The 17,299-nt window shown below is 36.7% G+C and overlaps 3 protein-coding genes across 13 annotated transcripts in view; 1 reads left to right on the top strand and 2 right to left on the bottom strand.

Annotated features, from left to right (window-relative positions):
* Positions 1-3,615, bottom strand: part of LOC128505501 (calcium/calmodulin-dependent protein kinase type II subunit beta) — an 87,051-nt gene extending 83,436 nt beyond the window's left edge. For all 11 annotated transcript variants that reach the window (XM_053475947.1, XM_053475951.1, XM_053475954.1 and 8 more), the window contains exon 1: positions 3,331-3,615. In XM_053475947.1, coding sequence (XP_053331922.1) covers positions 3,331-3,392 — 62 coding nt within the window. In that variant the 5' untranslated portion in view covers positions 3,393-3,615. The remainder of the gene's footprint in view (positions 1-3,330) is intronic.
* A 704-nt stretch (positions 3,616-4,319) lies between these two features.
* On the bottom strand, positions 4,320-12,482 carry nudcd3 (NudC domain containing 3). Its single transcript, XM_053475808.1, has 6 exons — positions 12,145-12,482; positions 10,831-11,156; positions 8,476-8,608; positions 7,678-7,821; positions 5,321-5,509; positions 4,320-5,235 (listed from the first exon to the last, which is right to left on the bottom strand). The coding sequence occupies exons 1-6, from the start codon at positions 12,346-12,348 to the stop codon at positions 5,125-5,127; spliced, it is 1,107 nt and encodes a 368-aa protein (XP_053331783.1). The 5' UTR covers positions 12,349-12,482; the 3' UTR covers positions 4,320-5,124.
* Positions 12,483-13,158: 676 nt separating this feature from the next.
* On the top strand, positions 13,159-17,234 carry mrps24 (mitochondrial ribosomal protein S24). Its single transcript, XM_053516449.1, has 4 exons — positions 13,159-13,240; positions 13,585-13,665; positions 15,128-15,239; positions 16,165-17,234. Exons 1-4 carry the CDS (start codon positions 13,202-13,204, stop codon positions 16,446-16,448), a joined length of 516 nt encoding a protein of 171 aa, XP_053372424.1. The 5' UTR covers positions 13,159-13,201; the 3' UTR covers positions 16,449-17,234.
* The last annotated feature ends 65 nt before the right edge of the window (positions 17,235-17,299 follow it).

Genomic DNA, 17,299 nt, shown 5'->3' with positions numbered 1-17,299 from the left:
AAACAGCTGATGTTTGACACTGAGCTCCTCATTACATTTGCTTTGTCTCTACATATCCCATATGTCAGACGTCTGGGAGTACAGGCTATAAAAAGCTCAAACTCTTCTTAAAAAAAAATCTATTTATAAACGGCTGCCGTAACAAACCGCGTCCCAGCACTAACACCTGATGTCATCTTTTGGCAGCTAATTTTAGCGCAACTTTGTCCCATTATACAGTACGTGTTGCACATCTTGAGTGGTGTACTGGATCTGCTGACACTCTGGGGAATAAGTGGCCAAGCCTGTAATGTAAGACTAAACCCAGAAGACTACTCTGGGTTTGCCCTTTAAATCAGAGCTAACACTGGGAAAATGTGTTTCCACTGGTTTACAGACTCAAAGAAGAATAAAATGTACTGTATATACGTCTGTGAATCATTTGTAGACCACCCATTTGATTCAATAGCACTATTACAGTCAAAAATAATTTAACAGCATTTTTTAAAATCTCATTTGTCTCAAACAGCTATATTTCTTGCAGGTTTTAATGTATTAAAAATGACAAGTGTATATTATGCATTTAAATACTGTGTGTTTTTTTTTTAAATATCATATCTTATACAAAGTGATTATCTTTTTTCTCCTAATTTTACACACTCCAGTCAAGTAGGTGGCAGTATTGCAATAAACCACACATAAACTAGAAGAAGAAGATTCTAATACTAGATTGTAATACTATGTAAGTGGTTCGCTTTTTCTGCAGAATCTGTGGTTTTAGAGAATTCGTCAATTTCCGAGAATCCAACATTTGGAAATTTACCAAAAATTCCAAAAAGTGTAAATCGGTTCTGAATTAAAAACTGACCCATTGATTCATTTAATTGATTAGATTCAGATAATATCAATCAAATAACCTAATTGATTAAATCTAGCCTTGTCAATCTCATGTTAAGCCATGTTAACTCTGTCTTCAGTCACTGTAACAGAAAGCTACTCTTAAGCTAACTTAACGTAAAATTAAGCCTTCCTTAATGAGGATTTGGCATTGAATCCTGTCTTTTTTTGTGCTGACAGTCCGATAAAAACAATGCTTTTGCTAGCACGCATGGCCAGCCAACCTATCTCTGAAAAGATACTAAGTGAATTAGTGCATTCTGCCTGTCAGGACATTGAAAAAAAACAAAACCACACAATTTGAAAGAGACCGGTCGTTTGGGATCCGTCACAGCAAATTGTTTTGGTTTCTCTGGCACAGGATGCCTCCCAGGCAAGTGTGTACACTTCGCTTTCTGAAGAGTGTGCACATTCGAGGACAGAACGGTCCACTTTAGACGGGTTTTTTAAACTTGCAGTTCTCAGCAGCAATCGTCCAGGCCAAAACAGCATGGCAGTGAGGGCGACTCTTGTTTTGCAGTGCTGCCAATTATACTGTACCTCTCTGCACAAACAGCCCGCACATGATCTGTAAACTACTGTATAATCAATGGCAAAAATATGGCATATTACCTGACTTATAATACACAACAAGTAGCACACTAAATTTTGGTAAGACGTGCTATTCCAATGGGTTTCAAGATATAACGATTTTAAGTCATCATTTTAATAAAATAATTACATAATCATAAATAGTCCTTGACATGCACTAGTAACTGTATATACTGTATATCTGCATTTTTTCCCCTTGTGGCCATGCTACTTCTAGATTTTTTTTTACTATTATCATTATTAATCCCAGTGCGAGGACAAAGTAGGACACCCAGTAGGATTTTTAAGCTGCTATTTAATTAACAGTGTTTATATTAAGTGGAGGTGTTTCAATCAGGCCCCTTATGAAACGCAATCTTAATTCTTCAGCATACCAAGACATCTTGGACAATGCTAGGCTTCCAACTTTGTTTAAAATTTTTCTATTCCAACATGACTGTGTCCAGTGCACAAAGGACTATAAAGACACAGGTTGATGATTTTGGTGGGGAAGAACATAACTGAACCGCACAGAGCCCTTAGGGAATGAACTGTCTGCCAAATGCCTAAATGTAAATGTAAATGAACTGGGATGGAGACTGTAAGACAGACCTTCTCGTCCAGCATCAGTGCTTGACCTCATAAATGCTGTACAGAATGAATGGAGATGAATTACCAAAGAAAAAAAATCCAAAATCTTGGGGACAGCCTTACAAGCAGAGTGGAAGCTGTTATAGCTGCATAATGGAAACCAACTTCATATTAAAGTATTTGTATTTAAATACAAAATCATTGCAGGTTTGGCCAAATACCTTTGTCCACATAGTATATACTGTATATACTATATCCATCCTTCCATCCAGGAACCTATGTAGTACAACTAGGGGGCATGGAGGCCAATAGTGACTATTGTATCTTTCCCATTTTCACGACCTCCAATTAACATACACATGGGCAAATAATTTGGAAAAAGGCCAATTAGTCTAATCTAAATGGGAAGGTGCAACTCTGTGGTTCAAACCACTTGTAAGTAAGCCACCGTACCGGTACACACACACACACACACACACATTAAATTTGCCTTGTAGTAACTCAGAACAATAAAGAGAAATTATATGTCAGAAATGGATCACACATTTTTTAGAAAGAGTGCAAGAAAAAGAAAGAAAAAAAATTAAGTCGCCCAGGAAGGTGTTATTGCATCATAAAATATAACAGCCTATCATATAATGATATGCAAATAATGACATGACATGTTAACCGTTTATGGCAAAAAAACAAAGGCAAGAGTTTATAGGTGCGAGCGTTTTCTGTACGTAAAAAGGATGAAAAAGAAAAAAAATGGTTTGGTAATTTTAATAGCTAATTATTGTACAGTTTACTATAAAGAATGAAAAAAACTCGCACGCGCGGCCAATCAGAGATCACGGTCTGACAGCTGGCGCGTGAGCTCGCGCGCTCTTAGGGCGCAACATGCAACTAACAGAACCTAACAGTGAGGTTATTCATTATGGATCATAAATAAATGATGAGCAAAAAAACTAAACAAAATATAATGCAGAAAGAAGCGCAAAATATTTCCCTAACGTCAGGGACCAGGCATGTCTCTCCTCCTCTCCACTCTCAGATTAGACACAGCCGCCTCGCTTTTTCTTTTTTTGTTTTGTTCACAGCCCCAAATATGTGTGCAGCTATGTGTGTGTGTGTGTGTGTGTTGGGAGTTCCTAAAATTTAAACTCCATAAGACTAATGTAAAAGCATGCAATATGAAGATCAGCTTATCTGGAGCTTATGTTACTAGTTATTTTACTTATTGTAAATCCAATACTGATCAACAACGCATGCATTTAAAAACTATTAAACAATACGAAGCACTTGGCTTACTTTCCGAGTTCTTCATAAAGCTGGTATTCGTCGGTAAAGCGTGTACAGGTTGTCGTTGCCATGTCTCTCTCTGTATCTCTCCTCCGTTTCGGCTTTGTAGATAAATCCGACGTGTTATTCCTCCACACTTGCACGTCTGTCAGAAATGCTTTAGGCAAAAGAAAAAAATCTTGTGCTGTACGATAACTTCTATGATTTGTTCGTGCAGTTAAGGACAGGTGTGTGTGTGTGTGTGCAGGAGTAAGGAGGGATAAGGCTGGGTGAGGAGTGAGCTCGAGCGCCTTCCAAACCCGCTCACTGAATGCGCCGCGCGACTGCAGTACACTGTGTTTTCCGCTGCGCTCTGAAGCGCTGAGCCGGTCCCGCCGCTAGGGGGCGCGGAAGACAACCAACGCCTAGCGAAACAATACGTGTGGCAAAAGAATTCAGCAACTGTTTTTGCAAAAGTTTTCTATTTCTTAGTTGTTTTTTTTTCAGCAACAGCAGTACTATTCCTCACAATTCCTACTTATTCATTTGAAATCTTGAACTATTATCACAAAACACCAACTTATTACATTAAAGCGTTCACTTATTACCCCAAAGATCTGGACGTACATCCCAATGTTTGCAAACCATCTAAAAAATCCTGACATTTTAAAATCCTGACTAATCACATTTCTTCAAAGGATGGAGTTTTTTTCTTTTAATGGTCTTTCCAGTAAAGTGAAACACTACACAGTACATTAAATGAGCACTCGTAGGTCTTAGGGATTAACTCAACAAGACTACTGCTTTTGTGTGCAGATCATGACAAAATGTTTAATTAGGTTCCCTTTTATTTGACTTTTTTGTAGCCAATGGATTTGACATGTACATGGTACCTGATTGTCTCCCATGAGAGTCGCTATATTTTAATCATTACTTCTTCCCTTGTTCTTCAGACAGACACACACGTGGTCTAGTTAACATGCTCTTTAAGCTATAGAGGGATTTATAGCAACAGTACGTACAATGATACAAGATTTATTTGGCAAAGGTTTACAGTACAGAAACCTGATGTGGAAAAAGCAAAACCTTAAACATGTTCATTCTGTTTAAATATTAGCTTAATCCTCATTAGTAGTCAACGACTTGTTTTGTTTCTGATGTCATTTTATCAATTAAATTTGGTTTACCCTGCTCAAACAGTATAACGTGTTCGTCACAACAGCGTTGTGAAAAAGTTTTGAGCCATTCCTAATTTCTTCCAATTACAAGATATTTGGGGACTTTAAAAGCTAAATATGAAGAAATGAGGAGTAGCTCAAGAATTTTGCACCATCCTGTACATCAGTATATAGAGGGCTATATGAAGAAGGGCAGGTTATTTTTTCAGGCAATCAAAAACCAAAACACTAATAAAATAAAAATCAACCTCAGAAAATTCATTAGCCATTAAAATCAAAACCCGAAAATCATTTGAAAATCCTCAAGAACGTATGGTGATGTGGAGAACCGGAGGATGACACAAGTACAGACCCCCTGTTATATCTTTTATTATTATGTTGTTTGCTTATTCTAAAAAGTAGTTAAGTGGATTTATTTCAGTCAGTTATTTCACCTAAAGAAAGGAGAATCCATATGCATGTAAAAAGATGAAATAAAAGAATGTAATACATATCCAGGTCTGTCTGAATCCTCATGCCATGTGGGAAAACTGATCTGAGTATTTAGAGCTTTAATAATTCAAATACTGCAGTACTGTCAAGTTGTTCATCATAAATTGTCAGAGTTTGACGTTTCAGTGTATAAATTGCTGATAGATTCTTCAGTTCAAAACTGAACAGCGCTCGGTGGTATGTCGAACATGGACGGATCGAACTGCTGGCCTTTGAACGGTGATCCCTCTGCATCCCAGCCCTTTTTCAGCATTTCGTGCACTTTCTAAAACACAAAGAAAGAAAACTGTCAGCAGTGCAGCCAGGTTCTCTGCTGCGGATGATCTGTGGCTTCTGTTGCGTAACATTACCATCTCATGGCTCTGGGGCTTTCCTTGCAGTTTCTGTTGATAGTCAAATGTGAGACGATCCAACACAGCATGCTCCTCCTCATCCACGGTGGCCATGGCGCGCTCACGGTTGATCTGGTTTACGTCGATTTCTTGCTCGCCTTTTAACACGGCAGTCCACCATACCTCCCCGCATTTACTCAAAGACAGCTAAAAAAAGAAGGAAAAACAAAAAAAGATGACACATTATCAGTTAGTCTGAAATTACTGGGGAAAAAATGACAAGCAGTACGTCAAACTAAAATAGTTTAATAATCCTGGAGATGTTTCACTCCTTATCAGAATGGCTTCATCAGTTCTGATTTAAAATGATGTCAGCAATTTGAAAACTTTTTAAAAAGATAAAGTCACAGAGAAGTATTAGGAATTTAATAAGGGTTACATTGTACGCATCAGACCTTAAACACTAATCTGCATACTTAAGCACCATACAGATTTATGCTTTGGGCGGTGAATATCACTCCAACATAAAAAAATAATTATTAAGTGAATTTATTGAGGATGTTTTTACATGAGGGCCCTGGGATCATTTTAGAAAACACTTGACCCCAAAGTCTGGTTAATTTTGATCAGTGAGAACACAATCGCTCCAGGCATTATTTGAAGAGGTGGTCTCAGACATGGTAAAGCATGGATCAAATCACAAATGAAAGCCAGTTGAGTAAATTGTTGAAATTTAGACAATCTCATCCTCTGGCCTAAAACAGGTAGGTTACGCAAGAGCGTTGTCCTTGACATTTAAAAAATACATATAGATAAATAATATTAGCCGTTTTCTCGTGTTTAATGGCAGATCAGAAACCAAGTAAGTGCAAACTGCCACCTGCTGTATTGGAGAGTGTAAATATGCAAGTGTGCCCAAGCACAAGGAACAAAAAAAAAAAAATGTTTTTAGCAAATTTACCTGAGCACGGTACAAATCAATCATGCCTAATGTGAAAACATCCTAATAAGTATGAACTACACTTTGGGCACATGTTTCTTTACAGGAGAGTACAACAAATAATAAAAAACATTATTTATTTGACAGCTTAAAACAGTGATTTAAATACATTTGACATATTTCATGAGATGGATTTTATAAAGTACTATGAAAAAGCCACCTCACATTTTTTCATACTAATATATGAAATAAATAAATAATTTAAAAAATATAATAAAATTTAATTATGTAGATTAAACTAAAGAAATTGGAACACATTCCTTAAGACCTAAAGATACAATTAAAAATAGTTTATTATGAAACAACCTCATTTCTCCTCTCGTCTCTTCCAAACACTTAGCATCAGCAGTATACTGATCCCCGGACTGATCACCTGTCATCATCTGCACCTGTTTCTCACTGGTTCATGCTTTTTAAATTAGATTATTTATTTTTTTAAATGCTTGAATGTTTTATAGATCACTGCTCATTCTACCATTTTGAAAGCTATTCAGGTACTGGGTGGCTAAAAACCTACCAAACATTAATGCAAAAAAAGTCCTGCAGCTTGCAAAACGCTTGAAAAAACAAAGTCTGCAGAACTATTTCTCAATGCTGCATTAAAAATACAAAAAAGTCTGGCTCTTTGGAAAAAATATAAAGAAATAAGGGGTGGCTGAATACTTTTACACAGTACTTTATCGAATGGACTTATTAAGTTCAGCACAAACCTCACTGTTAAAGCAAAAATTATTACATTTTATGTAGTACTAAATAGTAGGCTATTATAAGCTGAACAATAATTAGAATGAAATTTTATCAACTTTGCAGAATTAAATGTGACAACTGCTGATTATTTATGGACATACCTATATTAGTAGTATTCCAGACTGCTAATTAGATAGTATCTAGTATAATTAGATAATAAACTAGATGCTTATTCCAGTGCTTGTTACTGTATCATTTGTATACGTCAATAGTTTATAACGTAGTAGCCTTCTCTAAATTGTCTCTTGCTTTTATGTTCCATCATATTACATCTGAAAAATTTTTAAATTGCTGATTTTTTCCCCCTAGGCTTCATGTGATTAAAGGCAGTGGTTCCCAACCCTGGCCTTAAAGGATTCTCTGTCCTACTGTACATGTTTTAATGTTTTCCCAGCTCTACCACACACAATTCAACTTACAAAAGGATGTTAATCCGCTGAATGATTAAACAAATTGTGCAAAGCGAGAACAACACAAAATTTTCAGGGCAGGGAGTCTTTCATGACAGGTCTCAGATGCTTCTGACATAACTTTCTGACCTAAGTCACCAACATCGCACCGAGTCAGTTATTTCTCAGATTGGCGATACAGTAAAAGACGAAAAACAGCATTTATAAATAATACTTACCAGCACGCAGTGACCCGGTTCCAGACTCCACAGAGAATTCTCCGCATTGATTTTGTGCGTGAACTCGCCTTCCATCAGGACCTTTTCTGACGATCCGTCCTTCATGGCCACACGCACGCCACCAGACTGAAGACTGACGGACACCTGCATGCACAAAGAGAAGGAGTTTGAGCTGACGGCGATAAGAGACAATGGCTTGATGCTGAGGAGTTTATTTTAAGGGAGATTTCAACTGATCCCTTTGAGAGAAATTAGCTAAGTGGGCTTAAACTAATTTGGGGTCATTATCAACGTTGAAGTGGGCGTTCTGCACAGATGGTCATTAGCATGTGAATTTCTGTATGAATAATTAAGACTGTGAGCGATTCTTTTATGATAAGGAGTCTGAAATGAATGCCAAAATCCAGGTGATGAACCATTTTGAAAAATAATTCTGTGCATTTGATTTTGGAGGATTGATTGCTTTCAGCTGTAACTCTAATTTACAATCTTAAAATGCATTTACTGTCACATGGTTAGCTGGCTCATACTGTATATCTCAGCTTTGCACAATTAATAACACCACCAGTTTATTCCTGGAACTATAGCTATATTAAGAAAGTATTCACACACTGTCTCTCGGCCATGATACGAATAGTGTTAGGTTACTGAGCAGTGCAAAAGCACTATAATAGTCTCATTTTACTTAAACCGTAGGAAGTTAATTGTGTCTTTTATTATTACACTGCACCACAGACCCCGAGGCTCAATATTTAAATACGCTAATACAATAACAGGAGAAAGCTAGCTGTAAGGTACCTGTCTGCCCTTGACAATGCTCGGTGGGACAAAAACCCGAACTTCCACATCGGCGTAGTCCTGTGACCAGCTGTAATTTTCTCTGACGGCACCGTTGTAGCTATCTGGGTTTGCCTGGAAACTGGCCTGGACACTGAAAAAACAAATCATGTTTCAATTAGTGACAGGTTTAAAGAAAACAAAACAACCACTGAACTGTGTACGTTATGTCTCATAAAACAAGCTACATAAATATACACAGATACAATACAGTTATGTTTACGTACAACTTTGATGGCTGTTAAATATTCACAATTTCTTACATGTGATATACAAACCACCAGGTCAAAAGACCTTATATTTTATCAAACAAAAGTGCAAAAGTAGATCCTGCTTATATGTATTTTAGAATACATTACATAAGTCAAATCCATTTACTATACAGATGCTACACCCCTAAAAGTGTCACGGTGGGGTCTTTATACACACTCTAAAGTAGAAGTATGCGATATTTGAGTTTTACACACAAAAAAGTGGACAAACCATCCGTGATGTAATGCATAGGTTTTGTAGCTCACATGTGGGAGCGCTGCTATTTTGTCAGGGGCGGTCTCTGCCTAAACCATGATTATTTCACAAAACTTACCTTAGCTAAAATGCTAAAATTAATTAATATGTTAAAATTAATATATTAACTAACATTACTTTGTATTTGATTGAATTTGATAAAAATTCTCTGCAAGGTCTACACAGCTGAGAAATCAAGTTTACCAATTCCGGTTAGCTGAAGTGCTGCAAAGCAGACAGCTTGCAGTTTGACATCGATCTCTCAAATCATCCACCTAATTAAGCCTAATTCTATGGCTTACTGTCATTTTAACTTCTATGTTACATAAAAATTTACAGCCCCTTCAGCTTCATGAATGGGAAATCTAGCTATGAGCAAAAACATTTATTAATTTATTTTAACCAGCAACACAATCTTTGTTGAAGCTACAAAAAGTTGTCAGTTGCCAGTGTAAACATACTGTAATACAGTAAATATATGTGCATCAGGTGAGGTAGTTTTTTCATTATTGTATGCCACATTGTCATGTCAAGAGACCCTTTAAAAAATAAATAAATAAATAAATAAATGCCACCTCATGCTTACACAGGGGTTTTCTCCACTTTCCAGATGCTGGCTAAAAGAAATTGATGATACTCGTTGGAGCACTGCGATTTAATTAATCAGTTGTTTGTCAGTTCACTTAATTAAATCGATGGGTTATTTCATAATCAAGTCACATCTATCTATCTATCTATCTATCTATCTATCTAGGCTTGAAGTTGGTGCAATACCGCCACCAAGTGGACGGGTAGTGCTTTATATGGGACATGACATTTAAAAAGTCAACAACTGAAGTTACATAATTTCATTGATTATTAAATACCTTTAGTAGTTTGTAATACTTCAAAACTATACTCAGGATAGCTACATCACACAACATAGATAAACTTTGATTAATAAAGTTCTTTGAATCTTGAATAACCTTTCGATTCTTAATGCATGTCCTTTATTTGATTTTCCTTCCAAACATACTGTACCAATTTTTCCAATGCTGTGATCATGTTTACAATCCAAAAAAGGATCATGGCCAAAGACTGTGTTGTAAAACTCACAGACACAGATACCTCATGCTCTTATGTGTGATTACAGAGATTGCAGGTAGGGTCGACTCCAGGCATGAGGTGGTCTGGGAAAACTTCTTGAACACACGCCGAAATTATGAAACAATGTAAATGTCAAACAAAAGATCTAAATACTTATTTAAATGTGATATTTTAGTTTTGTAAAAATGGATTAACATACCAAACAAACGACTCCAAAGTCGAATGATAAGGAAAAACAAGAGTCCAATCTTAAAACGGATGAGTGTGGAACATGTGGAGAAACTGAGTGCGGAACAAAATGTGGAGAAACTGAAAGTCTAAAAAACTTTCCTTCAGGACTGTATAGAGCAATCGACAATCAATTGACTGGTGTCTTTCAGTGGATTTGAAGTAAAAAAAAAAAAAAAAGTATCTTTTATGCAGTAATTTCTTTTTTCACTTAGGAAATTTTTTGTTAATGTTCTTCTAAATGTAGGAATTATCAGTTATCTATCTTGATTAGATCCCAAACCACATACACTACTACTGGTTTAAATTTTACATTAATAAATAAAATAACATTGTTCCTCAGCACGTGTTAGACCAGTCAACCTTCAGCATTATATTATATGACTCCACTTGGCAAAGGAAACTGAACTGAAATTGGTTAGATCATGAAGTCCATTGTAAATCTTATAACATCCCTGACAGACTTGCACGCCTGCACTTCCGACAATTACTTACGTCGCTGCTGAGGACGAATCCGAACCGGTCGCTGTTGAAGGCGCAGACGCCGCAGGCGAAGGTGCTGCCGTTGGCTGTTTGTTCTCTGCAGGTTGCATTTTGGCTTCACTTCCATCTGCAGATGCTGCACCCGCAGGTCCTGTCTCTGTGGACGAAGAGGCCTCAGCGGACACTGACTCCTGTTTGGGTTCTGTGCGTTCTACAGTCTCTGGCTGTGACTGAACTTCGATTTCCTCTACTGCAGCAGGAACAGCTCGCGCTTCTTCAGCCAGCCTCATCGCTCTCTCTCTGTCCTGTACTGCCAGCCTTTCAAACAACTTAAAAGTCTGGAGAAATGGGTTAAAGAGAAATAAGTGAGGGCTTTTACATTAACATACATTTTCTTCTCCTCTCTGTGGTGTTTTGTTGTTGTTATTGTTTTTAAATACAGACAGGCTGAACTTTACTAGTGTATATTTTCTCAAACTGCAATAAACAAATATTTCCGTACTTTTCTGTGTCTACTTTAAGAAACGATAACATTAGGCTTTTGCATTATATTTAGAAAACGTGCCAGCGCTTTTTATGCAATTTGTATTTACTGACATAATAATCTTTGAATTCAACCATCAAACTCAGTCATGAACCAGTATTAAATCATAGCAATTCATGTGATATACACATCGATCAGCCGAAACATAACACTAAGTTAACCCGCCCCCCACACACAGTTGCTATGTCATATGTCCCCCAATTACAGTTGCTATGTCATATGTCCCCAATCACAGTTGCTATGTCATGTGTCCCCAATCACAGTTGCTATGTCATGTGTCCCCAATCACAGTTGCTATGTCATGTGTCCCCAATCACAGTTGCTGTAATATGTCCCCAATCACAGTTGCTATGTCATATGTCCCCAATCACAGTTGCTGTAATATGTCCCCAATCACAGTTGCTATGTCATATGTCCCCAATCACAGTTGCTATGTCATATGTCCCCAATCACAGTTGCTATGTCATATGTCCCCAATCACAGTTGCTATGTCATATGTCCCCAATCACAGTTGCTATGTCATATGTCCCCAATCACATTTGCTATGTCATATGTCCCCAATCACAGTTATCATGTCAGATAAAGAAACTTGCTTGTTAAATAAACTAGATTAACAGTTTAATGTTTGTCATATTGCTGTGGCGTCATATTTTATTTGACTGTAATCATTGTGAACACTGTACAGTGATCTGATCTCACGGACACTGACAGGTGATAATTCACAAAGCAGAAGAGTTACTCTCAGCAGAGTCAAATCAGCTTATCACATCCAGGGTTATTACCTTTAAGACCATTTTCTCCGCCACTCCAGGTGGGAAGCCCATTTTATCGCTCGGGCTGGTGAGGAGGCGATAGAAATCTGTCTTTCTGTACAAAAACCCGAAATAGATCTGCAGAAAATTCTCTATGTTTCCGACATGCTGCAGGATCCCCAGCAACGCGTTATCGTACAACTCTGTCATTTCAAACGGCGAGGACATGGTCATAAATGTTTAACCACGAAAAACAATTATATATAAATATAAAAAACAACAAATCCTATATAAACACTGAGATAAGTCTATCTACTGAGACAAACAATAACACAGTGAGAAGCTCATGGAAAATACGAGACCAACAGGAGGACATGACGTAACAAACTACTTCCGGTTTTACCAAAAACAAAATAAAAGTCTGGCAAATAAACCTACTAATTTTAATGTAAACCCAGTTGTGTTTTTTTTTATTACATGCAGATTAGATTAGATTAGATTAGATTAGATCAATTAAACGTTATTGCTCTTGTGCATAATACTTGTCCAAAGCCAAATAGATGTATTTAGCATATAACCATCCATCCATCCAGCCATCTATGAACATCAGTAGTCCCACTAGGGACCGTGGAGGCCAGTAGTGACTACCATTGTATTGTACCACTGTGCCACCATCACCAATAACCAAAAGTGCATAAATGGCAATTCTCTTTGTTTGAAACGGTAGAAAGTAGGCATCATCATCAACTTTTACAATCGTCAGTTTTTATGTCAGCCAAAAGCCACAAGGATTTTGTCTATGAAATTCTGTTAGCTAACTCAGGAAAAAATAGAGTTGCAAGCAACGACAAGCAGACCCAAGCACTCTGTGGCATTGCTACCCAGGTTCACCAGAAAGACAATTGGCACACCGGGCACATGCATTTGAATGTGACATAACAATACCATTATGACATTTTTTTTTTTTGAAAAAGGGGAATTTTTCAGCATTCCTGAACAATCCAGTAGGTGGCAATAATGAGCAATAATTTGACGAGCCGCGCTCAGAAAGATCACGTGTCAGTACGGAAACGGAAACTAAACCAAAATGGCGGCGTCCTTGAGCAGACAGGGAAGAATATTATTTGTACGTATGGTTTTGTTTTCCCTTTTGATTATTATCATATTTATTTCACATAACAATAAAAACAGTATCTGTTTACTATTAATGTATGACATCTTGTGATAGAAATTGTTTTTTTTATTAACGAAATGATAACGTGTAGCCTTGTGACAGGGGTTGTTTCCTAAATCACTCTCTGTTCCCTACAAAAGTGCAATACATATTAAATGGAAGAAGGAGGATTAAACACCCTATGTAGTGCACTTCAGCTTCTTTTGGGATTCAGCCGGCTTGTTTATTCAAGCTCATACAGTACTTATTTTGCAATATTAATATTATTAAATAGCTTTTGTACATGTTTATTTTAGATGGCTTGTAGTCAACTGAATTCTGCACCTTGTCTCAGCGCTGGATCAAGAAATATAAACACCAGTGCAGTTTGCTGTAAGGTGGGTAAGCTTGTCCCATTGTGGTCTATAGCCATTATTATTGGCACCCATTATGAAAATATTGTTTACTATTTCAGAGTTAAACAAAACCATGTGTGGTTCCTGAAGTTTTATTAACACAATGTTTTTTTTTCCTAAATAAAAGGTGACACTGGATTCAGTTTTCCAAATTATTTAAACTTCTACATTTTGTGAAGCATTCTCTGGAGAGAATTACTTGCAAATCATTCTGTAAAATTTCATCTTCTTTATGTAGCGCAGATCCTTTACATTCTTAGGTTTGCACATGTACACGTTCTATTTTGTTCAGAGCATGGGTTTATGTTTTTATAGTCAAATTGTATCCTCTTGGCAGAGGCAACTTGGTTTTGTGTAATGTTTTGGAATTTAACCGAATTCACACGAATATCACTCTCAGGTAGTATGTGCATGAATTCAGTTCCTTCAACTTCATGTGTTAGGAAGGGTTAGGGCACTTTGATTCTATTTACATCCTGAGCACTGGTGTAATTGTTTTTGCATTTACACTGTCTGGAATTATGACAGTTACAAGAACTGTTCAGCACATTATTAAAACCTTGAAGGATAATGCTGAAGCATCAACATTACCAAGCATTTAAGTAAATCTGATCATGGTCATTCATGAATTTTTTTTATTTTATTTTTTGTGACGTTGATGGTTCAGCACATTATTAAAACCTGGACGAATAGTGCTGAACAGTGAAAAAATCATGAATGAGTGTGATCAGAGATTAGTACTTAAATGTTTGGTAAAGTTGCATCTTAAAAAAAGAAATTAGTAGAAATTACAGATATGTTTAATAATAAAAGTAATAACATTGTCACATATAAAATACATTGAACATTTCTAGGATTTTGACCAAACAGCTGTGTGGCCATAAGAAAACCACTTGTTGGTGAGACTAATCAGAAAAAAGGCTTGGAGCATAAAGATCAATGCAATTAAAAATGTCATGTGGTCTGATGAGTCCAGATTGACCCTATTCCAGAGTGATGGGCACGTCTTGGTAAGAAGGGAAGCACATGAAATGATGCATCCATCATGCATAGTGTCCACTGTACAAGCCTCTAGAGACAGTGTTATGATCTGTGGTTGTATCAGTTGGTCAGGTCTAGTCTCAGCAAGGTTATGTAGCAATAAAATGAAGTCAGCTGATGACCTTAATGTACTGAATTACCAGAGGATCGCATCTATGGATTTGTTGTTCCCTGATGGCACAGGCATATTTCAGGACTCAACTTGTGAAAGTGTGATTCTGGAAGCATGAGTAATCATTTGCTTGGTTAAAAGTTTAAATAATTTGTATTAATACACTCCGTTTGTTTACAAGCTGAAAACAGTTTTGGGCTGTTTATTGTGATTTTGTCTTAACCAGAAGACCAAATATAACAGTTATGTCTCATTTCAGTAGTAAATGATTGTGTTTTTTCCGAATTGCAGAACCGTGCAGCCCGCATTAGAGTGGGGAAAGGCGACAGGCCTGTGACCTATGAACAGGCCCTACATCCGCACCACATAGCTCATAGGAAGGGATGGCTGTCTCAACACACAAGTGAGTCATGGGTCTTTCATCTAGCCTGGTTTCACTTCTGAATTTGCATTTCTGCAGTACAAGTATGAAAAAAAAGCAAGATTTATTAATAGCCAAATGCTCTTAGCTGCAAAAAAGGAATAATGTTAAAATAAATTTCTTAACTGTATGCATGCTATTACTGTTTAGTAACTTGTTAGGGAAAAAAATTATATTGAAAAAAAAAGTACTATATCAGAAGATAGACTAGACAAAAACTGTCTAGAAACAGGAAGAAGAACGTACTGATGGCACAATAAGCACAAGAATAAACACATTACACACAAGACTCTAGTCTATTCTATCAAAAGGTATAGAGATACTGTATGTCACATCACATGAGATGGATGTCATCAAACTTTAAAATCTACGTTTGATCAACTGAAAATAGATAGACCTTTTCAGCATGCATTGTTTTACATAGTGTTAAAACATAAAACTGAACCTGTTATGGAATAATATTAACCAAAAAGCGACACAGGACATTGCGGAAAACATGCACAGGGTGTTCAGATCAAACCGGGACTATAGATTACTTTTTGAACTTGGGACATAGGACTGTACGGGGGATGTGGTAATAACTCCAAACTTCCTTTAAGACATGCGGTCTTCTTTAAAATGTTCGCACAATTAAAATGTTCTACTTTATCTAAGGATCTCATAATAGTTCTCTGCTTGAAGTCTTCTGTAAATATCAATTGATTTTATGCTTCCATTCACAAGAAATTTCATCAGAAGTCGCAGTTTGACTTGAACGCCGCTCGTATTATCATCCAAATAAGAGTTTTTACAAGAACGCCTTTAGACCACCATATGCCACAGTTTTTGTTTTGTTTAATCACATACAGTATGAAACAAAACCCTTACAAAATAGCAAACCAAGTCATCTCTTTTGTTCCCCCTATAGGTAACCTGCAGGGTGAAGGAGGTGCCGCAGAGCGCATTGTAGAAGACATGTTCATCCGGCGTTTCATCTTTGGCACGTTTCACGGATGTCTCGCTAATGAACTGGTGATCAAGCGCAGGGGCAACATGCTGATTATCTGTGCTTTGATGCTGCAGAAACTCCAACCTAATAAATATTATTTTCTTATCGGCTACACCGAGGAGCTGCTCTCACACTTCTACAAGTGTCCTGTAAAGATGGAGATCCAGACCCTGGAAGATAAATCTGTCTACAAATATCTCTAAGGCCCAGGAGGGAGAAATGGAGCAACAGCAATTTATCCTCTTTGGTTTCTTAGTTAAATATCATGTGAATATAATGTATGTAATAAAAAAACAAACCCATGCTAATACATGCCTCACTATTGTGTCACGTACTGCAGATCTGTTATGCTGAGCTTCTACATTTTGTAATGTTTTAGTCTGGAACTGAAACTGGACTTTATCTCATGAGGATTGTATCTTATGAGTAATTCACTTGATACAAAATAAGAGGGGGTCAGTAGAAAATCTTTAACAAATAAAAAGTATTTACTTTGATTGCTGTGAAACCTCTAGGCTTATCAGAAGTTAGATAATTTGAATGGAGTTGACGTGTTGAAATCGCCCTGTCAAAACCCAGACATCTGTCTGACTGAAAATATGTCACTTTATCACTTTATTTTAGCAAGATGATTGTTTAGCACAATCCTAGGTTTTAATGTGTTGACCAGTTCTTAACGGTCCAGGACTTTCAAATTTTTTATTGCTTTTTAAATTTTTTTATTGCTTGATGCATGACAATAATTTGATCTTTTTTTAACAGCTGACCTTTTTATTACATAAATATCTCGTTCAACTTTATAGATTTATATCTGTTAAAGCATTGCAATAATGTAATGGTATAAGTAACAAAAAAAAACACTGGTTTAAAACAATCGTCATATACTCTGTTCTCGTTAATGTAAACAATTTAATCTACGCTAAAGTAAAATAAAAATAAAAAAATTTGTTAATATATTACCATAAAACCCGATTCTATATTGGCTAAGTGACTACATTTGGGCTGAGTAAAAAAAAAAAGCAGAACATTTAGTTAAGGCATCTCAAGCATTCCT

Source organism: Clarias gariepinus, chromosome 17 (assembly GCF_024256425.1).
Source record: "Clarias gariepinus isolate MV-2021 ecotype Netherlands chromosome 17, CGAR_prim_01v2, whole genome shotgun sequence".
Lineage (NCBI taxonomy): Eukaryota > Metazoa > Chordata > Actinopteri > Siluriformes > Clariidae > Clarias > Clarias gariepinus.
The sequence above is the reverse complement of the archived record's forward strand: the minus strand, read 5'-3'. Positions and strand labels throughout refer to the sequence as shown.